General features: G+C 36.0%; 1 protein-coding gene across 29 annotated transcripts in view; it reads right to left on the bottom strand.

Annotated features, from left to right (window-relative positions):
• Positions 1 to 25139, bottom strand: part of STAU2 (staufen double-stranded RNA binding protein 2) — a 296660-nt gene that overhangs the window by 76678 nt on the left and 194843 nt on the right. For 23 of the 29 annotated variants that reach the window (XM_072804232.1, XM_072804224.1, XM_072804231.1 and 20 more), the window contains one exon: positions 17769 to 17882. The exons of 4 other annotated variants lie outside the window; for them this stretch is intronic. In XM_072804232.1, coding sequence (XP_072660333.1) covers positions 17769 to 17882 — 114 coding nt within the window. Of the gene's footprint in view, positions 1 to 10948; positions 14590 to 15049; positions 16266 to 17768; positions 17883 to 25139 lie in introns of those variants that run through there. 2 more of the 29 variants (XM_072804207.1, XM_072804221.1) reach the window with 2 other exon arrangements.

Genomic DNA, 25139 nt, shown 5'->3' with positions numbered 1-25139 from the left:
ATAAAGTAAAACCCACATAAAAAGAAAGAAAAAATACTCCTAATAGAAGGGAAAATACTACTAATGTTAATATTAAAAAATAAAAGTGAACTAATACTTGGTGACCCTCATAAAGAAAATCTTTAAATAGCACACTTTGAACAGGCTATTTTGTCTCAGGCTATTTTGAAGTGTATTCCAAGGCCCCCAAAATTAATGAGACCTCCAGAAACCTTTCATATTCATGCAAGCCCAGAGGGGAGAGCAATCTGCAGTGATTGGTATTAGTTTAAATTAGGACTTCTGATAACTTCCTATCAGGTACTACCAGATATAGTGGCTTACAAAGTTGGTAAAATTTAGTTCAGGCTTCAATAGTATTTCTCAAAAAAATTTGGGACGAAATTGTGAGTGGCCAGGGTAATTTTCTCTTTAGTATTTTATGTAAATATTTAAGTATTTTATAGTGTGTCCCCAAACTTAAGTCTTTGTTACCAAAAATCAACACAAGGTATATCTTCACCCTTCCTTCCTCTATTTTACAGGAAAGTTTAGGTACTACACAAGTGTATATTTCAACTGGATACAGTGTTTGAATTTTTCAAAATGATAATTTTAAGGTCACATCATTTAGGAAGAAGTGACATAGGAGGGCACAAAAGTCCTGTTGTTTTCTTTCTCTCTAGCAGCTTACTTTTGCCACCTAGTGGGGGAGGCAGTTTCATAGTTGGGTTCGTGTTTTGTTTAAGACCGAAGAGCAGAAGTCAGCTTCTTACTAGAAAATGATTAAACATTTCTTTCACATCAAGGTTATCGGATGAATTTTTTTTTTATAACCTTAAGTGATTTTTTCAAACTAGCCTGGTTCCATATCTGTTGGTTTTCCTTTAAGCAGTTAGTTTTCACTACAATGATTAACCTAGATAATTGAAGGGAGGATAAATCCTTTCTGTATATATTTTTAACTTGTAACTCTGGAAAAAACCCAAAACCTCTCCTGGTTTCCAATGGTTCTGCATCCCCTTACCTTGTAGCATTTCACAAAGTGTATATTTTGGTTAATTCCTGTATTTTGTGCTTATAGGGGGATCAAATTTATACCTTTAGCCCTAATTTCTCATTGTGACTCTGACCTCAACTCTTTAGTTATCTGAGTATCACCTCTGGAACTGACATGTAAAATGTCAAAAACCTAAATCATGATCCTCCAAGAGAAGGATGAGTTTTCTTTTGAACCAGTGTGGCAGGCCTAACCAGAGCTAGAGTGTAGTCTAGGGTTAAACGTGGCAGAGATATTTTTTTTTTAAGTATGTAAAAATTAATGAAACAAGTTAAGCAAAGGAAACAATCAGAAGTCAGGATCAGTTTACTGGGCTGGGCAGGAGGAAACATGATGATCAAGAGTTAGGGTGGAGCAATAATAATTAACAGGAATTGAGGTCAGGAACATAGGAAATTTGAGGCAGGTCACAAAGCTGAAGCTAAGAAAATTGGAAATAAGAGGCAAAAGAGGTTGGAAAAAGTATCAAGCTCAAGTCCTCAGCCTTGAGGTACATACGGGGATGAAGAGGGCTGAGGACCAAGTAGAGAGTGCAATTCTTGGGCCTGGAAATGCATGATGATGTCTGGTTCTCTGTTGTAAGCTGTGTCAAAATAGGAAAAAACAAAACAAAACCCAGTCTTCACAGAGTTTGCTGGAGTTTCTTGAGGTTCCGGATCCAAATAAATGATTTCTTACCAAAATTTCCATGATCATAAATGGTTTTCTAATCCTCTTGGTCTCAGAATTTGAAGCTTGTCAGGGTGGCTTTAAACACCCTTACTGAGGTATAATTTATATACCCTAAGGTTAATCTATTGCAAATAGTTTACAAATAGTTTTAGTAAACTTAGAAAGTTGTACACAATCTAGTCTTAGAACATTTGTCACTGCAAAATTCTGTGTCCATGTGCAGTCATTCCCTCCTCCCATTCCCAGCCCAAGGCAACCACCAATCTGCTTTCTGTCTCTATAGATTATTTGTCTTTTCTGGAAACTTTATATAAACAGGATGGTACAATATGTAGTCTCTTGTGACTGGTGTCTTTCATATAGCATGTTTTTGAGGTTCTTTGTTGTAGAATATATCAGTTCATTCCTTTTTATTGCTAAATAGTATTTTATTGTGTGGATATATCATACTTTTTATCCATTCACTGCTTAGGGGGCATTCAGATTGTTTCCAGTTTTGGGCTATTATGAATATTCACATAGGAGTCTTTGTGTAAAATATGTTAATTTTTCTTGGTAGTAGATATAAAGTAGAATTGCTGGATCATGCGGTGATTAATTTAGCTTAAGAAGTTGCCAAATTATTTTCCAAAGTGGCCATACAATTTTACATCCCCACCTGCAATCCATGAAGGTTTCGGTTTCTCCACATCTTGTCAACATTTGTTATTTTCTACCTCTTTTAGTATAACCATCTTAGTGGGTGTGAAGTTGTATCTCATTGTGATTTTACTTTGCATTTCCCAATGGCTGACGACGTTGAGCATCTTCTTAGGTGTTTATTAGCCAATCATAACATTTTCTTTGATGAACTGTCTACTCATATCATTATCCATTTTAATTGAGTGCCTTATTATAGTGTTCATAAGAGCTCTTTGTATATTTGTAGCCACAAGAAATTTAGCAGATACATGATTTATAAAGTTTCTTCTAGTCAGTGCCTTTTCTTTTCCTTTATTTGAGAGAGAGAGAAAGAGAGAGAGAGAGAGAGAGAGAGAACAAGTGGGGAGGGGGCGCAGAGAAACAAACTGGCTCCCCACTGAGCAAGGAGCCCAATGAGGGGTCCAATCTCAGGACCTTGAGATCATGACTGGAGCCAAAGGCAGACGCTCAACTAACTGAGCCACCCAGGTGCCCCCTTTTCTTCTCCTGAATGGTGTCTTTTGCAGCACAAAAGTTTTACATTTTGACAAAGTCCAATTTACTAATTTCTTCTTTTATGGATTATGCTTTTGGTGCTGAACCTAAATTTTTGCCCAACCAAGGTCATGAAATTTCTCCTATGATTCTTACAGAAGTTTTAATTTTTAGGATTTGCAGTTAAGTCTATTGTAATTTTAAATTAGTTTTTGTATATGGTTAAGACTCTAAATTCATATTTTTCATATGGATATATAATTCTCCCAGTACCATGTCTTGGAAAGAAACAATGCTTTCCCACTTAATTTCCTTGGCACATTTGTGGAAAATATATTGAATTTAAATATAAAGGTTTATTTCTGGACTGTTCCATTTGATTCTGTTCCATCCACCTACATGTCTATCCTTATGCCACTAACTTGAATATGTAGTTTTATAGTAAAAATTTGAAATTGAGTAGTGTATGTCTTCCAATTTTGTTCTTCTCCTTCAAAATTGTTTGAACTGTTCTGGACCCTTTGCATTTCCATTGAATTTAGGATCAGCTTGTCAATTTCTAAAAACAAAACAAAACAAAATGAAATCCCTCCTGGGATTTTGATAGACGATGTATCGACCTTATAGGTCAATTCAAGGGACAGTGGCAACTTAACAATAATGGGTCGTCTAATCCATGAATGTTGAGTGTCTCATATATTTAGATGTTTAGCTTTTCAGTAATGTTCTGTAGCTTTCAATGTAAAAGTCTTTTTTATTTTTAAAAGATTTTATTTATTAATGAGACACACACACACACACACAGAGAGAGAGAGAGAGAGAGAGAGAGAGAGAGAGAGAGAGGCAGAGACACAGGCAGAGGGAGAAGCAGGCTCCATGCAGGGAGCCCGATGTGGGACTCGATCCCGGGACTCCAGGATCATGCCCTGGGCCAAAGGCAGGTGCTAAACCGCTGAGGCACCCAGGGATCCCCTATACAATTGATTTTTAAATATTAATTTGTATCCTAAAACTTTAGGAACCTGTTTTTACGTTCTAATAGGTGTTTTTTGTATGTGTGTATATGTATTGATTTCTTAGGATTTTCCTAATACAGGAAGGATCATGTCACCTACAAATAAAGACAATTTTGTTTCTTCTATTCTAAGCTGCATGTCTTTTATTTTTTTCTTTTGCCTTTGCTACAGTCTTTAATTATATTAGTCAATTATTAGTCAATAAAGTCAATTATTTATTAGTAATTGTGATCAAACACAATAAATTAATAAAGCTTCTACATTGCCAATGGAGCTGTGTTTGGGTTGGGGAACTCATTCAAACCTCAAGGAGTTCTCAAGTCTCTCTTCACATTGACTTTCTGCCAGACCCTCTTGCATCTCCTCTGCCTATGTGCAGAATTCCATGTGCAGCAAGGGATATATAGAGAGCTTCCTTCTCTGGTCTCTCATGCAAGTGTATGAACCCTGTTGATCAGCCAGGAATATGTGTTGGTTTATCAAAGTCCCTTTCACTACACCATTTCCCAAATCTTGGTAAATTTCTGGCTAGTCTGTTGGTTTGTTGTTGACCCCAACCCAGACTATAACCTCAGGTTTACTGAGCTGCTAGCTAGCCTCTCCTATTTATTTGCCACCAAGATGTCTACTGTTATTCACAATGCCTATGGGCATAGGATGTCATATTCCACTGTTTGTTTGTTTTTTAATATTTTATTTATTTGATAGAGAGAGCACACAAGCAGGGGGAGCAGCAGGCAGAAGGAGAGGGAGAAGCATGTGCCCCACTCAGCAGGGAGCCCGACATGGAGCTCAATCCCAGGACTCTGGGATCACGACCTGATCCAAAGGCATATACTCAACCAACTGAGCCACCCAGGTGTCTCTCACATTCCACTTTCAATCAAATGATGTCATTCGTCCAGTGAAACTGCTGGTTTTCATGGCTTTCCTCATCCTTCTAGAACTACTATGCTGACTGAGCCTGTAGGTGGGGCATGGGAGCAGCTCAAGACAGGAACACCACAGAATCGTACTTTTCTTACCTGAAGTCCACTAGTTTTTCCATGAATAAATGCTTTTCCATGAATAAATTTGTTGAGTGCTTTTGGTCAATTTCCAGAGTCCTAAAATTGCTCTTTTTGATAATTTTGTCTAGTTTCACTGTTGCTTTTTGAAAACAACTGTCCAACTCTCATTCTGCTGCATTGGTAGTGTGTCTCTACAGCTATTTTTAATTGCTCTGTTTCTTTGTCATACTCAGCTGGTCACCAAGGTCTGCTGATTCTTTTTATGCAATGTGTCTCTGAGAGAGATATTTTCTTGGCATTTTTAGAGACGCACTCAAGATAACCAGCACCCATTCATTCCTGAATTACTATGATAGAAGCTTTCGTCCTCACCACAATCAATTTTGCGTCTGGCTACTAACTGATCTTACAGATATCAGCAAATCATATCCCTTATTACTGACTAAAGAATGGTTCTTTGCTGCAAAAAGCATAAAATTCATACTGCTTAACCTGGCTGTCAAAATGACTGAATTTATCTTATGCAACATCATTTATTCCTGGAACTCCCACCAAGTTGAGTTTTTCTTTCCCCACATATTCCTTTGCAAGTTCCACATTTCAAATTTTTCTTACGTTGTTTTCCCTTATGACTTGTCTTTCAATTTTTGGTCCATCAATTCCTAAAAGCAGCTTAAGCAGGCGAACTCTTCTGCTCTTGATCATTTTGGTATTCCACAGATTTTCAATATTCATATATATAGATTTTGTCAACATTTCTGACATTAATCATGTCACCTTGTAATCAGTCCTCGATTGTTTCTGTATGTGTTCTGTTGTTTCAATATTTTTTCCCTTTTAAATGGATTTTTTAAAGAGCATTTTAGGTTCACAGTAAAATTGAACAGAAAGTACAGAGACTTCCCACATATACCATTTCCAACTTTTGATTATACCCAATATGAGGGCTTTCCCAGTTTACAAAATTGGAAATAGTTCTTACCACTTAGTACAGGGATGGACATGCTTAGTACATGATTGCTGAATTAATAAAATGCTTCTTAATTTCCTATGGAAATTTTCAAAAATCTTTTAAGAAAAATAATCACTTCAAGATGTCTCTATGCCTTCCCCTTGAAGAACTTAACTCTTACATATATTTCTGAAAGAAGTGATATTTTTTAACATTTTTAATAATTTGTGTGGCATGAACACCAATCAATGAAACCAAACAACAAAACAGTCCTGAAAACTCCTGTTGGCCCAAGAAACGATCCATTAGTTCCTAGATCATGGGGAGGTCCTATAGGTCCTAGACATGAGGCCATGATGGGTGAAATATGGGGCAGTAACTATTTACCAAGTAGTATGAAAGTATTTGAACATTTTAACATATATACTTATATCAGAGGACACAGACTATCAGTCCCATCAACAAGTCAATTGATATTCTCTCAATTTTATAATGACTGTAGAATATAATATCTATAAAATGGACTTCTGTAAATCATAGGCACTTTTGGATTTGAAGAGCAATATGAGAACAACAGAGAAGGACAGACAACAGTCAGAAGCCAATGTTAAGGGTCAGTTAGGCAGCACAAAATCAAACAGAAGAAAAGTACTAGTAGGTCAAGACAAACCAACAGAGCAGAGAGGAGCTAAGTAACCAAGAGTCGGAGTTCAAGGTTCAGTCAAAAAGATAGTAAGGATATGCTAGGTAAGGAGACCAGCACATAGTGGCCTAGGAAGTAGAAATGTATCAGCAAAATAGAAACTCTGACAGCCAAGCAAATCTGTCCCTGAGCTGAAAAATTTCTTATTATGTTTCCTTTTACAGCAAGAACCTATGTGAAGGCATGACCTCTCTCTGCATATGAGGTTAGGTAAACCAGGTGGGAAGCCTACTGGCATATTAGTCTTTTAGAGTGAGAAATTTAAGTGTGGGTCTTGTAGAATGGTGACACTTCTTATCAAAGGTACCAGGTATTGCCTATGAAGGGTAACAGACATTTTTTATCATTATGTTGACTCTGATTAATTTCAGATATGCTAAATATTTCGGGGCTTAAAACTGTCTTCAAATTCTTTCATCAGAGGATGCAAAGAGAAGCAATTTAACTAAAGGGTATTTTAAAAATATGTGATCTGGAAAGGCATTGGCTGCCAACTTAGAAACAAAGAAAGCAGGCCAAATAACTTGCAGCAATTAAAGAATAAAACTGAATATTCTGAAAAATAACTGGTTTGTCTAAAAAAAAAATTGGAAATGGGGAGAGGCATGACTTAATTGAAGGTGTGTTACTAAGAGAGAGAAGGTTTCTGTTTTTCAGTTTTAAATAGTATAATAAATCATACACAACACCATAATTTGAGTTTACGAGGAAGGTAATACTCTTTAGGTTATAAAAGTGATCTCCAGTGGGCAATAATGCTCTCAAATCTGTGGCCTAGGGAGCTATATTCCATTGATCGTCACTTTAAAAAAGTCTATATAGGCAACAGTTTTCCACTATAACTTTCACATCCATTTAGCCAATTATATACATATGGTATTTATTGTTTTAATAATGTATCTGGTTATGATTCATTAGTATGAACTGTTAACAGAAAGGTTTGTAGAATATTTCCCCAATGATCTTCAAATCAACTTCAAATATATAGATCTACAGAACAGTAGAAATATTAAGTTCCTACTCCAATAATATAAAATTAGAATACTGAATTAAAATTAAGAAACTACTGACATGGAGTATGTATCTAGGTGTCAAATTGAACAAAGCTTATTAGGGAGAATAATAGAAAGTATTTTTGGTTCTGAAATTATCTTCAAAGGGTTAATATGTTGTGAAATACTGAACTACAGGTAAGCTGGGGTACAGGTCAAGTAACCACCCTAAAAATCTTTTTTAGTGTAGTTGAGAAAAGTCAGGTTTCTTGAAACTTAAAATTTCACACATTCTGTTGATTAAAATAGCTGTTATTCATCACTTCAGGAAAACGTGGGAGAAAGAATGGGTTTTGACTATAGTCCAAAATTATTTTATAGGTCAAGTTAATAAGTCACTTGTGTGCACAATATCACTGGATATATGCAACCTCTTAGAAATGTGGTCATGCTATACTAAGCATAAATGAAATCATGAGTCAGTTATAAAATATATATTTAGTCTTCCCACTACCTTCCCCTATAACTCACTGTTGGTTCTAGAAACTGCCTATACATCTGAATTGAAAGAAGTGAAAGATCACTATGGAAACAAGAGAATAGTCCCTACTACTTAAAAAAAAAAAGTCCAGCTATGAAGTGTTTCTAAACAGGATTTCGAAAGGAAACAAAAGTAACTTTCTTTCAATGCTCTGATGATCACTGATGAAGAAAGACTTGTTCCTTTAGAGGATAAAATTGATTTCCATTGTACAGTAAATATATCCAAAATTCACAGTCAAGTCTAACTATGCTATAATATGGGAAGTATTTCTAGAAAATTGTCTCCGTTCTAAAAGAGAATGAACTCTGAATGACCATGTAGAAAATAACCATTTGATACAAAATTCAAAAGGTGGATGTCTAACGTTTCTTCCTTCTAGTCCTGGAATAGACTAGCATATTTTTTCTATAAAGGGGCAGATGGTAAGTAATTTAGGCTTTGCAGGCAATACGGTCTCTTTCATAACCACCCATCTCTGCTGCTGTGGAGTGAAAGTGGCCATTCCATAATACCTTAATGAATGAGCATGACTAAGTTCCAATCAAACATTATTTATAGGTACTAAAATCTGAATTCCATGTAATTCTCAAATGTCATGAAATAGTACTCTTGATCTTTTCTCCATCATTTCAAAATCTAAAAACCATTCTTAATTCAGGTGGTAGGCTGGATTTGGCTTGTAGGCCATAGTTTGCTGACTGCTATTCTAGTCCATCAGTAAGAATTAACTATCCAGTGTGAGAAGCTGTTCCTAGTGACTTTCTGCTGAAATGTTTTGTTTGAAGATATGACTGAATTTGTAACTATGTGTGGTGAGAGATGTTAACTAAACTTACTATGGCAATCATTTTATATAAAATGTTGTACACTTAGAACTAATACAGTGTTATATGTCAATTATATCTCAAAGAAAAACAAAAAACAAAAGCAAAACACTATGTAAACTATTGGGCTAATTACTGAAACATAAAATGTAAAGAAAAAAGATATGGTTAAATTCCTTAACTATAATATATATTTGTGTAAAACGAGAATATCATATGATAAAGTTAAAAATCAGAAGAAGAAATTTTAGTCCTATACTCATGGGGTATGTTTCGAGTAGAGGAAATATTTTGAAATATTTCAATATGAAAAAAAATCAGGAAATGTGAAAGCAATTTCTCAAACATTAAAGTTGATGTGCCTTTCTAATATCACTCTTAGCATCCTGTTTCATAAAAAGTAAATGAAAATCAAGTTACCTTTTGAATTCTGGCAGCTACAGGATCCCAGAGAAACTGCCAATGGCAGTGATTGTACCCTCTCTGTCAACACCCCATGGCACTCAGCACTGTGGCTTGATATGGGGAGCAAGTAAAACAGCTAAAGTTCCAAAACTCACGTTGAATTTATGTAATACAAAGAATGTCAGAACTCTATTACAGATACCTCTGGGATGATGCTATGGGATCTGTTATTATATAATGCCACTTAAGGGTGTCCTTATCATATTAATAAAAAGCTTTACTTGTCTTAGGTAATCATTGCTCAAACCTATGAAGTTCATGCCTCTTTAGATTCTGAGGACTGCAGTCTCAGAACACGAAATGACAGGATTCAGTGGATACTGACTTGTGTACTACACTATGGAATGCTAGAATCAGGAGGCAGGCCCTAGAACTTTCAGGACACTGAGAAGGTCATAGGCATATGTGTGTTAGGTTAGACAAATTAAAGGTTACAAACAGATCAGTGAGAGAATTAACGGAAATATATGATGGATTCCTAGTGACAGATACATATGCTCAGACTATGTAAATACTCTGAGGTCTACACATGCGGGTACCAGAATGATTTCACAAATAATGTCCTTAGAAGGCCACCACGAGAGAAAGCATACTGGGACAAAGGTTGTATTTCTCTCACTAATTCTACCAAATTGAGTTCTACCAAATCCAAGTTAATTTCATGGTCTTCGAAATTCAATTCAATCCCATCCTATAAACATGAATTGAGCATCTCCTCTGTGTCAGAGCATACACCTGGAGAATATTAAGGTGAATAAGACACTGTCCTGTTCCTCACAGAAGTCACTGCCCAGCGGGGTAGACTAATATGAAAAACAATGGGAAGACAGTTTGATAAGTGTAACAACAATAATGTGGAAAGTTGGTTTGGGGAAAGCCTTTTGACTGGAGTGACAGTGCGGTTAGATCTGATGATACAACAATTAAAGTTCCTCTTATGAGCAAGGAGGGAATGCCCAAGCAGAAGGAAGAGGTACAAAGCTACAGATGCAAGACAGCATGAGACATGGAACATCAAAATTGCCAGAACATGAAGTATGTGTAGAAGTTAGCTTCAGAGCAAATGGTGAAGGATGAGACTGGAGACAAAGGCAGGGAGCAAATCATAATGCAAAACACATGTGGCTATTGAACACTGAAGTGTGGCTAGTCCAAAATGAGACATATGAAGAAAGGTCAAATACCTCAATAATTTTATTTTTGTAAGATTTTATTTATTTATTCATCACACACACACACACACACACACACACACACACACACACAGGCATAGACACAGGCAGAGGGAGAAGCAGGCTCCATGCAGGGAGCCTGACGTGGGACCCAATCCCAGGTCTCCAGGATCACGCCCTGGGCTGAAGTCAGGCACTAAACCACTGAGACACCCGGGTTCCCAGATACCTCAATAATTTTAAACGTCGATTATATGTTGAAGTGATACTTTAGATATATTGGATTAAATAAAATATATTACTAAGATCAAGTTTACCTGCTTTTTAAATTTTTTTAATGAGTCCACTAGAAAATTTAAAATGATATATTTGGCATTTAATTCCTCATGTAGTAGTTCCTGTAGTTGATTCTTCAATAACCATTTTGCCCCAGGCATTTAAACTCATGGTGATGTTGGAGCATCTGGGTGGCTCAGTTGGTTAGGCAACAGACTCTTAATTTCAGCTCAGGTCATGATCTTGGCTCAAGTCATGATCTCAAGATCCTGGGGTCAAGCCCTGTGTCATCGTGGGGATTCTGCTTCAGGATTCTCTCTCCCCCTGTGCCCTTCCTCCTGCTCTCTTGCTCTCTCTCTCAAATAAATAAATCAAAAAACCCAAACAACAAACAAACAAAAAAACCTCATGATGATCTTGGAGCGCCTGGCTGGCTCAGTCAGTAGAGCATGTGATTCTTGATCTTCAGGTCATGAATTCGAGTTCCATGTTGGGTGATTACTTAAAAGATAAAATCTTTAAAAAATAAAAATAAACTCATGGCGATCTCATTTCCCTTGATAGTGACTAGTTTAGAGATGGGCTTGTGAATGACCCAATCGAAGCCTACACCATGAAGGAAAGATGGCTGAAGAAGTTCCCAATATAGATGTCTTTGCCCCCTAAAAGGAGACCAGTAAGATCAGATGTCTCATTTTCTTTTAAATGTGGCTACATTGGCAATGACACAGAGAATGTGGCTCATCTTTCCATGAGCCAGAGGGTGAAGCAGAGCTAAGAAATGAAATAACCTGAGTCCTTGTTGACATTGCTGAGCTACTTTATCAACCAACCCTGGAGTTCACCCTTCCTCTGAACTTCCTATTATGGGAGATAACAAGGTCTTCATTGTTTAAGCCATGAGTCAGGTTTTCTGTTACTTGTAGCCAAAAGCATCCTAGCTGACACACTCCATTAGACTACAATTACCTCAAGGGAAAGGGACTATATGTACTATCATTTAAGACCATCTAGTACTACAAAAGTTCTGAATATAGTCTATAATCAATCCATGTATTATTGTTGTGATAATATATATTTAACATGTTTGAAGGCTTTTTCTTTCTTAGTTTTAAATTAGTATACAACTATAAGATATTATGGAATAATTACTAAGGAAAAGAGACTTTTAATTAATCAGAAAAAAAAAAACTATGAGCAGAATTTAACTAATCAAAAGTAGAGCAAAATACCCATTAGATTTGTGGCATGTTACACTTCATGGTTGTCCTTTCACTGAGAGGTCCGCCTAGAATTCCAGTCAAAGCACACACACTGGATCAACTCCGCTTGATTGGCTAAGGACATAAACCCTTACAGGTAATATAGCAAATGAAGCAAATATATAAACACTATAGTTTATACCTCACAGAATTATTATGAGAATTAAACAAAATAATGCATATAGGGCTTAGCACAATATCTAGTACACAGCAGACACATTTAATATAAGTTTGGTTCCTGTTTCTTTTCTGTTGTAGAACTGTTCATTTCATAAACTCTAAGTACTATGCTACGTATGCATCGTCCTTTACTCTTACCATAATCTCATTTTGTGTTGACTGGAAGTCACATTCAAGCAAATAGTAATTTACATATATTACACTTCATTGGAGAGCTAGTGCTTAGTTAGATGGTTGATTTATTTTTATTTTATATGAAGCAAGTGAGTTCCAAAGTAACCTGAACGAACTGAGGTAGGCAGTGATAAAACTATTAACTAGAAATTAAGCTATAGTATTTTAACTAATCTACTCTGTTTACCCAGTATTGGTGAGATTATGAGATTAATAATGCAGTCTAAATAAAGCTGAATAAAAATAAAAAGACAGGGAAGGAAGTTTATGACTTTGAGGCTGCCTAGATAGTGATTGATATAAGTAACAGACACAGAGTAAGCAGTACTCAGTGAGATCCAAGAGTGATGAAGAAAAATGTAGAAAGTGTCAGGCCAGAAGGAGAGAGTGAGGAATATTTGGTGAATTATACCAAGCTAGAAAATTCCAAAAAACTTCCTGCACTATCACAAAAGATTTTGCTTTCAATAATATCCAGTGACCAATATATATTTAATTTCCAACTAGGATCTATTGAAAAACATAGAGCAAAATCCTCACTAGCTCCATTTTACCAAATAAATGCACTCTTTACTCAACTTACATGTAAGGATGATTGCTCTTCATTGAAATCACCATGTGATATGCAGATTTTAAATTTCACAGGATGATTAGCTCACTGAAGACTACATTAAGCTAGTATCTAGCTTATTAGGAGGACAAGAAGAAGTTATCTTTGTATGTTCTAGTATCTAGTGCAATACTCCCAGAGAGTTGTTCAGTTATCAAATGTTTGCTAGAAAGTATTTGAAAAGAAAATCAGTATCCAGAAATTTAAAATGTTTTTATTCTGGACAGTTAAATATTCCAAACTAACACAAATTTATAGTATCACATTTGCTGTGATGAATAAAGCGAACATACGTAGAACATTTTCACTCAGACACTGCAGGGAGTCCCAGGCAGCAATCAGCCTGAATGACTGGTCCACTGCCTGGATGAAATTCAGAGTTCCCAGATGGGAAACACAGATCCTTTCCCTGAAGTCAGGCAGGCTTAGACCACTTTTTGGAGATTAATAATTATCCTAGAGAGCCTGAAGCAGGCCTTAACTAACCACCAACGTTCGGAGAAACTCTAAACCAGGCTCTAAGTTCAATTTAGTGCACTCTAAGGTGGATCCAACATATTCAGAGAATGCAGGAAAGGGGACGTCATGCTTCCACATTTCCCTGGGGTCAATTCCATATATGGGTCACTGATAAAGGAATGAATCTGGCTTTTTTTTTTTTTAAAGTTAGGTTTATTGAGGTATAATCTAAATACAGTAAAATTTATCCTTTTTAGCATACAGTTCGGTAAGTTTAATAAATGCATACAGTCATGTCCTATCACCACAATCAAGATATGGTACATTTCCATCACTCCCAAAAATTGTTGTGACAATTTATGGTCAATCCCTCTTCAGGCCCTGGCAACCAATGATCTGTTTTCTATGTCTATGGTTCTGTCTTCCCCACAATGTCCTATGCATTGAATCTATAGTATGTAGCCTTTTGAGTCTGGTTTCTTTCATCTGTCATGATATAACTGGTAACAAAGCCAGTAAGACTGGGATACTGAGTGAAAAGGAGATGGCAGGAACTGAAATTGGGAGAGGTGGAGAGAGCCAAATCACATAGGGACTTACATGTCATAACAAAAACTTTTGGATTTATAGTAGGTGTGATGAGAAGCCACTGGCAGTTTCTGAGCAGCTGAATAATGCGATCTGATTAACTTGAAATATTTTTGGCTACTATGTGGAAGATATACCACAATGGAATAGAAGTAGAATAAACGAAGCCAGTCTAAAGACAACTGCAATTGTCTGCGATAAACAGGACTGGCTCAGTCAGTAGAGCATAAGACTCTTGATCCTGGGGTTGTAAGTTTGAGCCCCATGTTGGGTATAGAGATTACTTAAAAATAAATCTTAAAAAAAAAAAAAAAAAAAAAAAACATGATAGCGACTACAATGGCTACATCAGAGGTGGTGAAAAGTGGTCAGGTAACAGATGTAATTCAGAGGAAGGGATACTGGAACCGGATGTGGCATGCGAGGAGGAGAGATGAGGCAAAGATGCTCCAAGGAGCTTGGTGGTGTCATTTACCTGGATGGTTAAAAGGAAAAGACAGGGGAGGAGGGAGGAAGCAGAGTTTTTTTTGGCGGGCGGGAAGGGCGGGAGAATTAAAAGTTCCATACATTCAGACATCATCACAATACAGATGATGCTGCATCTCTCTCCACCATTCTGTAGATCTGTATGGACCTTTGATAGGTATTTAAAATAGTCCCTGTCCTCTTGCTCCTTAAGATATGAGTGAATACACTGTATAAAACATTTACTCTTTATTTTACTGAGTTCCTAGAATTAAATCTAAAAATGTACGGTAAACTGTAAATGTTCAGGGCTCGAGAGCTCTTCCATTTCTCACCTTTATTTTCTAACAGATAAGAACCATGTGAGTTTCATAACAAAGGACTGCCTCTAAATTTTACATATTTTTTTTTCTCAGAATACTTATTGTTGTTCAATTGCATTGGCTCAAATGAATTAAGAATAGAAAACATTTTGTAAATGATTATAATCTTTCTTTATTTAAAAGATTTTATTTGTTTATTCATGAGACACACACAGAGAGAGGCAGAGACACAGGCAGAGGGAGAAGCAGGCTCGCTGCAGGGAGCTCAATGTGGAGCTCAATCCCAGAACTCTACGATCATGCCCTGAGCCAAAGGCAGACGCTCAACCACTGAGCCACCCATGTGTCCCAATTTTTCTTACTTTAAAATGTTTTCCAGTATTTACTGACAAATAAGTGAGAAAACATTTAGTGGTCCATCCTTTCCAACTTACGAGATCAGGTTTATATTTTCAGTATGCTGAAGAAGTATTTTTTGCTTAGACCCTCAGTACGAGGAAAGGGTAATGGCAACATAATGCAGAAAAGCTAGAAGATGTGGAGTAGAAGTTCACTGTGTCTCCTTTCCTCAGGAAGCCAAATAATTCAAAGGATGAGTACTGATCACGCCATTACTTCCATTTGCGCCTTGGAAGCCACCAAAGTAGAGTTTGGTATACAAGATGACCATTCCAGTCACAGCTCCCTTCATTTACTCATCTATCCATCTTCCATCCATCTATCTGATCATGATCAATGCATTTCCTGAAAATCTTTTTTTATCTTAAAATGCATGTAAATTAATCATATCTAATACAACTATATTTGCTTTAATATAAAAATGTCTTTATTTACTTACCATTGAGTAAAACTGACATTCCAGATAGATGTAGTATAACACCTCCATGTACAGTTGTGTAGGTTATGTACTGAACACCTCATGGGTGCGGGGGTACTCTATTCATACTGTAGGTCTTATGGATTTGGATAGTAGAAACATGCCTTGAGTTAGAAGCTCCTTTTTCCTCCCTAATTTGTAAAAGTACCATATGGACTAACTAGCCCAAAACTTTTTATATCTTGCCACATGGACTGGGCATAAGCTTGAACCGCCTAATCATTTTATTCATAAAGAAGCCACATTCCAAGAGGTAAAGAGACAAGCTTCCACATGGCAAATCTACTTCTTGGCAAATCTAGGTTTGATCTTAGTCTCTATTCCCATCCCAGTGCTCTTTCATAGCAACATGCTACCTCTGCTAACAATGGGTTGCTCTTCTTAGATGTGGGTTTCTGAAGCACTCTTTCATTTCTTAGCTCAGCCTAAGGAGGACAAGCTTTTGTAGGATGGTTACCTCATGCTCCTCTTGCATTTGTTCCTGCCCTGAATGGATATAGAGAGATAAGGCAGTAGCTGGACTTCTTCACAAATATTCAAAGTAGTAAAGTTGCTAGATTGCAAGCTCCATGACAGCAGGAACCATGTCCAACATTCTTATCATTTCTCTTGAGCCTAGCACACAGCTAAGTTACACTTGTATACAGGGAAATGTATCCTGTAAGTTCATTTAGGTTACATCCCTGTACTTACTGCTGCTTGCTTTCTTGCAGCTACAGCATATGCCAGTACCAAACTCTGAGAAGCACTGGGGTCATCTCTAAACTGCTTTTGAGGTCAATATGCTGTTAACTGTTTATTATTGGTTGGGCTCATCCATCCAGGAGCAGAAAGACCAGTCAGAGAATCATACAATGGTAGCCCTGGAATGGATCTTGTAAGTCACCTAAGCAACTCCTTTATTTAACTTTCCAAAAAACGGTCTCAAAGGGGTAGATCCATTCAGTTGGCCGCAGCTAACTCACGCTATGGTTAGTTCCTAAAACTCGGATTTTCTGCCTAATTAGTTGTTTTTTCTTAAACACATGATACCTTGCCACCAATCAACAAATGATGACTGGAGACTATAATATCAGAGACATTATGAACTAAGGGTTACGCCCTTAAGAATGTCTTTTTTGAGCTAGACAATCATGTGTTTGAGAATTTACACTATTATGTTCTTTTATTCTTTTCATGCAAGGGCAATCCTCAGAACGAAAAAAAGATTAGTCAGGCAAAACTATCAGAAGTCCTCAAATATCCTGAGAAATGGACAAATGGGTTACCATTGTTCTGCATGTGAATAGTTAATTTAGAAAGCATAGCTGGTTAGTTAAACTGTAAACTGTGTATGTGTATTTATTTTGACTCCAAACTAGAAACCCTTGACCTAGATCATTGGTTTAGTCTAATCTGATGATTATTTTAATTGAAAATATGTATTATATTATAAACAGGATGTATTTTCAAAGCTGCTATCTAAACAAAGGAATTTGCTATTAAGAAACAATATGTTTCTAGGATTTTTAGCTTTATTTCAGAAATAAAGCTTTAAAAGTAGAAACACTGGAGAGCCATTTTAATAATATCCCAAATTATAGGAGTAAGTTGATGGTTCTGAACGTTATTTCACACACATCCTATAATACTAAACTCTCTTCAACAGAGCTAAATGAGTATATTACAGTGAGACTCCAGTGTTATCTACATTGTTTGGCTAATCCTGCTTCTTATATGTAATTATTAAAAATAAAAATAACTTGAAGGGCAATTATTTCTTCCATTTAAGAGAATTCTTATAATGAACTACAAACTAGAAATCTAAAGTAATTTAAATCTCCTAAAATATCAGTTTCCTAACACAAAAATGTTGGGTTTTCCAAAATTCTAGCAAATGGTGCTAGTATTAGGGAAAGCAAAGCTGTATGTGTGCACATAGCTTCCATTTTGATGGTCCGATTTCTCTGCTGGGCCATAACGCAGCAAAATGGCAGTGGCATATTATACCTGGTCATGGCTGGCTTCAATGGAGCTTCCAATTGCATGGAAAGTCATCTGCACAGGGGCTAATGTCAGACAGGTCACACACTCTTTGCCACTTTGTCTATCACAGTAGTGAACCTATAACAGAACACATGCAATCTGCTGAACACCACTTGTAAGAGGGAGCCAGATGCAACAGGTCCTTTCCAAAGGCTCTAGATTTCCAGAAGAATTCAAATAATTTATGCAGAACACATTTCAAATATTTAAAACCTTATCAGGACCTTCCAATATCTATGGAAAATCTATTAATTCCATGTTAAGTACTTTTGAAGTTTTAACAGAGTTAAGGAAATGCTTTATAAAATTTTTTACACCATTATAGCCAGTAGGAAAGTTCACAATTAAATGCTATACCTGTCTTTACAGTCCAGCTTTTCATAATAATGCATAAAAGATTCAAGGGTAAGCATAAGTCTAATTCACTTGTTTCGAATGGAATTTTGTCAACCTAAATTTTCGCTCATCTTTGACTCTATGTGTCTGTGACTGCCACTTAATTGGTAGTGACATTCTTCTATTTCTACATTACAGTCCCTATAAAACCATTGTTGAATATATGTAGATATCACTACATCATGTTCTGCTTGACATTTTGACGTTACAATCAAATTGAATTAAACTAAAATGATTTCTAATGTGCAGACCAAAATAAAGTTACTCTATTATTATTTTCTTCTAGCTAAATACAACCGACCATTATTAAAACCACATGTAAGACATTCCATATCAGAGGTAGGGTAAATGGGGGTAGAGGAAAGTGTGAGTCCATCTTCCCAGTGGGAAAATTTCCATCCTCTCATTTATCTACTTTCACAAAAGTTCTTTCAAGCAGTGTTTATTTAAATTCTAAGCTAACAAAGCAAAAATAGCATTGTTTTTGTGATAAATTAATGAAACATGTCTATAGAATGGGATTCCTACTAATTATATTATAGGAAAAATTGGTTTTATTAGTTATAACTTCCTCAATTTGTTAAATGTGTGTAGGTCTAGGATAAAAGCTTAGGCAAAAATCTTGAATTTGTGAGGAAGAAAATTAAAACACGTATTAGTTCCCTGAGGCTTCATTCTGACTGCTCCATAAAAATACCCACAATATGCCTTTATTATAGATCATGGCATATTTTGTCATGGATAATATACATCTGACTGAAAATGACAACAATATGGATCTTAGTCTGATTGTTTAATAACTGAACTTTTTTAAACTGGTAGGGTTAGGATTTGCTGTCAGTTTCCCTGAAGGTAGGGAAACTTCCTGGAATCTTTAAGTAGTTTAGAGTTTAAATCAAGGCAATATACAAAGCTTGTTTCCAAAGTACTTTAAAGATTTTATTATAAAAATATTTGTTCCAAGTTAACTTTGGGGGGAAAAGACTTGACAACAGTTCTAAATCACTGTATTATACCTCCTAAGCAATCTGAAAGGTCAGTCAGTATATATGAGTTCAAGAATGTGGAAGTGTGGTTTACTATGCATCAGCTAAATATGATGGGGAAAATGAAACTTATCACATAATAAGTTTATGCAAAAGTCAATAAATGGTGACACTAAAATAGCTACAGTTCACAGCCATTTATGGTATCGTTAAAATATTATGTCTTATATAGTGCTATTATAAAACATGCTTTTTAAAATAAAATGTAATTGCCCTTTGACATTGACTGAAAGTCTACATGAAAGACATGACACTTCCCTAAATATCCAAATTGACAGAGAATATACTTGTCGGCCAGTTTATTGCAGTTCTATTTTCTTCTATGGAAATGAAAATTACAAAGGACAGAAATACCACCAGACAATCTCAGTAGAAAATATAAACTTCAAACTGCATTTGTATCCATGGCTTAGACACTCTTACTAAAAGATTTAACTTTCTTCTAACTGTAAGCCTGCAATACCCTATGAAATACTATGCGTCCTGCACACGTTCAACATTGGTGACCATGTATGACTCATATAGAAGAGATAAATGTTTGCACATAGCTGCAAATAAAATGTCAAGAGCATCCAGCAAATGTGACAGAGATGGCCAACTGTCCTCCAGTATTCTTCACAGTAAGTCCTAGCTGACTACTTGAAAGCTCAGAATAAAGTTCGTATTTCCCAGGCTCCCTTAGATCTATACAATGTGGCTGAGTAGAATGCAATGAAAGAACTCTAACAGCTTCCTAGAAACTTGAAAAAGAGATTTCAAGTGTCTGCCTTTTGCTCTTCTTCTTGACTCATTTTGTCAGCCCCCTGCTTGGAATGTGGATGAACATTACCATCTTCGGCCATAGGACAAAGGCTGAAACCTAGACATGATAGGGTGGTGAGTAGGCAGGAGCCTGGGTCCCTGAAGACTTTGGAACGGAACTATCACACTAGCTCTGGACTGCAAACTTACAGACCTTTACATGAAAATATGAACATGTAAAGAATATGAAAAGAATAAACATATATTTTATTTAAGTCACTGGGTTTTTTTTATCACTTACAAAGAACCTAATCCCCATGGGACTTTTTCTGCTGCCCCAGAGTCAATATCAAGACCATAGCCAATAACAAAACAAGCTCTAAAGAGCTGCCAACATTCAGGGCTAGGCTTTATTCCCAACCCCTTAGTAAGAGTCAGCAGAACTGGTCCAAATACAAATAATATACATAGGAACTAGGAAGGGGGAGGTGAAGGGGAGGGAATCACCTTGACTGTCACCCTTATGAGAAATATAGCATCTTCATGAGTAGAGTAGCCCTAAGGAAACAGCTAATACAGAGTGGGAGCACTTACATTGGCCCCCAGCAGAACCTACACACTTCCTTTGAAAAGAAATCTTGATCAAAATCAATGTATGTCCCTAGCAATTTGGAAACATAGGAAAATACATTGAGTTTGGAGATATCTGAGAGCTTGCTGAAGGAGCCTATAGGCACACAGTGTGCCTGAAAACAAAACAAAAAGAAGGATGAAGGGAGATACACTCACCCTACATATGCAAAGCCCTTGGAGGGAATGAAGAGAATCTCAGCAGAAGCCAAAGAGATACTCAGGCCAAATAAAGAGAGACCTACCAACAGAGAGGGTGAAGGACATGGACCACTAGTAAAGTCCAAAGGAATATGGCTGTCCCTCAGGGACAAACGGAACTGGGAGAAACTAAATGCTGCCTGAAGAAAACCATGAATAACATTTATATGGAAACCAGCAGTGGACGAAACCGGGTCAGGGTGGCATCATCCTCCCTCAAGGCTTCCCAACACTAGAAGTCTAAGGCCATGAAATGATACAGATGGAGTATGGAAGAAGACGTCTCAAAAGCTCCCACTCCACCAACTACAGATATTCAAAGGCACTGGAATGAGAGGAAGAGAAAAATAAATCAATGTATACCCACCCTCCTCCAAGCGTCTTGAGCCAAACTGACTGGCTTGCAATGGTGGGGATCAGAGTTTGGCATTTTACTGTGAACTAGACTCAATTTTTAAAAATGAAAGGGAGATCTAACAACATATGGAGGAAAGTGGTGACGGGAGAAATCTAAAATAATTCCATGTTTATACTTCCACTGCACTGAGACTGCCCAATAAAACATATAAAAATATGTGAAAAATACAAGAAACTATTGATTGAGGATACAATTCCAAATTAAACAAAAAGTAATAATCTACAGATAAGAGGCCTTCAGAAAGAGTCACACTTTATACATTACTCCATCAGCACTTGTAAAAACAAGTTTGATATGGCTCTCTTCAGTTATATATTTTCTTGGACATAACAACATTAGAGTTCATAAAATTGTGAATGTAAAAAAAAAATAACATGCAAGAAACATTCTTGCCACAAAAATGCTTCATATGATTCAAAGCATTAGCAGAAGCCAGAATTCTAAGGACCACTAGCCTGATATTACTAGGGTAATAAAATCCCACTACATCTTGTAATGCACAAATCTTCAGAACTGACAGGGCAACATTTTTCTCTTAGAGCAGTGTGTTTCTACTATGTGGTCCTAAAAATGTGATTTATGCAATGTCACAGGACCTTGATTTTCATTAATGAAAAATGAATAAAGACAATTTTAGAAGATTACAGAAGTCATCTCCTATGTGTACTTTAAGATTTATTGTTTACAAATCATATCACTTTGCTATCTTTGGTACTCTGACATGTTAGCAATTGATCTTGATTGTTATAATGTTATAGCACTTGTTTTGGATTTTAACACTATCAACTACTGTAAATTGACATTTTGTTTCTTTCTTATGGATTTGCAAAAATCATTCCAGTAGAAAAGATGGGCCAAAAATTTCAATATACGTAAATTAAACGTGGCTTTCTTTGAAATTTGCAAATCTATAATAATTTTTATTTTAAAATAAGTTTCCTAGTTTTGACTTGTAATCACATAAACCCACATGAAATGCTGTAACTGTGCATTCTGACGCTGATTTTGCTAGTCTAGAGATTTCTTTTTCCTGAAGGGAAGGCACAAATCACTTCAACTATTCATATAATTTAAGAAATAAAGAAAAATACCGTTAAGCCTTAGAATAATTTACATTAAAAGCTAGGTATGTAAATTTTTTCATGCCCATTTGAAAACATGAGGGGGCATCCAAATGAAATGTAAATTCCCTACCTCCTACCTCCAAAAAGTTGAATCAAACCATTTCCTGCAGAGCTGAAGTTCCTTGATGTTGCAGGACTACTAAATATTTTACTAATCTCAGCAGGAAACTGGTTAACTGCTTGTCTGTCAGATGTTTTTAATAGTCACCCCCTGTGGGACAAAAATGAGGAGGGTTTGAAAAAGACCCATGTTTAAAGAAAGTTGCTCCGTAGATCACTAAGGAAAAATAGAGGCCTGTACATTCACATGTGATACCTAACACATTCGCTGTATCAAAAAAACACGTTTCATTAGCGCATCTCAGGTTCAACTGTGGCGTCCACTGCACAGAACAAGCAAAGACCCCTTCTAGCTACTGCACTGAAGCCCTGCATTGACAGGAGCAGGGAGCAAGGAGCTCAAGAGTGACAGCTGTAACACTGGAACTTAGAATAAGCATGTCAAAACATGCTTGACTTTTGCAGAGTCTGCATGCTAGCTCTACAGAAGACCTGTATCTTTATTAATGCACAAAATAGCATTTTCTTGGCAAAATGTGAAAACAGTATTATTTGATAGATACTGTTCTAATAGCTTAGGTTTGTATTAAACATTAACTGCTTTTTTAGATCACTTGATGACATGTAAATCATCTTATGTCAACTGTGGTCAACAGTAAAAAGCTACATTATGTTAGTTCTACATTTAACTAATGAATTAATTTGTATATAATAAATAAAATGAGTTTCACCATGAAAAGCACTTAGAACAATGCCTGGCTTATGATTAACATTAAAATATTAGATATTCTTCTTACTATTGTAACACATCTCATAAAACTGTAATAAAAGACATGACAAGATATATAATTATTAAGAATATTACACTAGATGATGTCTGTCACTGACTTTCTCTATAGTTCTTCTCAATCCTTTTCATAACTAAAATCAACTCCTTTGTAATTAAAATGTAAACATATATTTAACATGTTCAGTGATGTACCTGTGTTTTAGCTATTGGAGTAATCTGTTTCATTTTGTATACAATATGCTAGTCATATTAATGGCTCTAAAGAGATAAGTGAATGAATGAAATTATAAAGACTCAACTTATAATTATCTTTTCTGTCTTTTAGAAATTCTGTGCTTGGGATAAGCTTTGAAAATTACATACCAAAAAAAAAAAAAAAATTACATGCCTTGGGACACCTATGTGGCTCAATGGTTGAGCGTCTGCCTTCGGCTCAGGGCGTGATCCCGTAGTCTGGGATCAAGTCCCGCATCAGGCTCCCCACAAGGAGCCTGCTTCTCCCTCTGCCTATGTCTCTGCCTCTCTGTCTCTCATGAATAAGTAAGTAAAATCTTAAAAAAAAAAAAAAAAAAAAAAGAGAGAGAGAGAATTACATGCCTATATTTGGCATACAAAATCTAGCAGAAATATAGAGATTTATTTCTAATGTAAGTCACAGATTAAAATTGCCTAGTAAATCAACAACAGATGTGTTATTAATAGTCAAGGAAGATAACTGTACTCTTACTTTAAGGGATTAGCATATATATGACAAAAATCCTAAATCTTTTTTCTTTGCTTTTCAGTTTCTACTCATTATGCCAGTGGAAGTCTTTTTTTCTTTTTTTTTTTTTTTTTAAGATTTTATTTATATATTCATTAGAGACACAGGGAAAGAGAGGCAGAGAGACAGATAGAGAGAGAAGCAGGCTCCTTACCAGAAGCCTGATGCGGGACTCAATCCCAGGACCCCAGGCCCACGACCTGAGCCAAAGGTTAGATGCTCAACCACTGAGCCACCCAGGTGCCCCATGCCAGTGGAAGTCTGAGAAGGAAGTCAATTAATTAGAAAGTAAACCATACACACACATATATAGTTATTTTTGTTTGACATTTCCATCAAAAAAAAAAAAAAAGGCACTAGGTGATTTTTAACAGTTAATTTCATAGCTACCAGAAGCTTCTTTTTATAATGTGCACTCATGTTTTGAGTGCATACTATATATTTATTACATATTTATAACAAGACACATTAAAATCTATAGAACTTTAAGTGAAATAGCTTTTTAAAATGAAAAACTCTTTCCAAGTCAAAGGAAAATTACAGTTAATTTAGACAGTACACCACCAAAGTTAAACTAACACAATCTTCTCCCAATAGCGCCAACTCTCTAATTTTCATGTATTAGAATTGTATTGTATTGTATTAAATACCACTTCAAACTTAAAGACAAGACCTTACAAGTCTTTTCATTATATACCAGTTTAATTTATAATGATATTTTTAATAAACATATTGGACAGTGTTTCTTTCTACTCAAGAATTACAGATTTTAGATACATATTTATTTTTCAAATATAATTACATTCATGATGCAAAGACCACTGACTTCTACTTCTAGACCAGAAAACAGATTTACTCTTCCCTATTCTTCCTACTAAGTAAAAGTAAAAGCTTTGGATATTATGTATAAACAAACATTAAGAGGATTCAGGAAGCAGGAGAGAAGGAGGAAGAATCCAAGCTAGGGATTTCAAGACCCAAGGAACAACAGAATGGTGAATTCCTCAGTTTTCTCTTTGCTTTATATATATCCTGGACTGGGTGCCAGACAAGCTGGCAACCTGGAAATGACAATGGATATAGAAAATAATAATAATAGTAAAGCCCCAGGAAAAGCTGCTTTCTCTATCCAAAGGGCCAGAAAAGGAAAAAAATAGTGAGAAGAC

The sequence above is a fragment of the Canis lupus genome, chromosome 28 (assembly GCF_048164855.1).
Source record: "Canis lupus baileyi chromosome 28, mCanLup2.hap1, whole genome shotgun sequence".
Classification (NCBI taxonomy): domain Eukaryota; kingdom Metazoa; phylum Chordata; class Mammalia; order Carnivora; family Canidae; genus Canis; species Canis lupus.
Note: the sequence above shows the minus strand (reverse complement) of the source record. Positions and strands in the feature narration are given on the sequence as shown.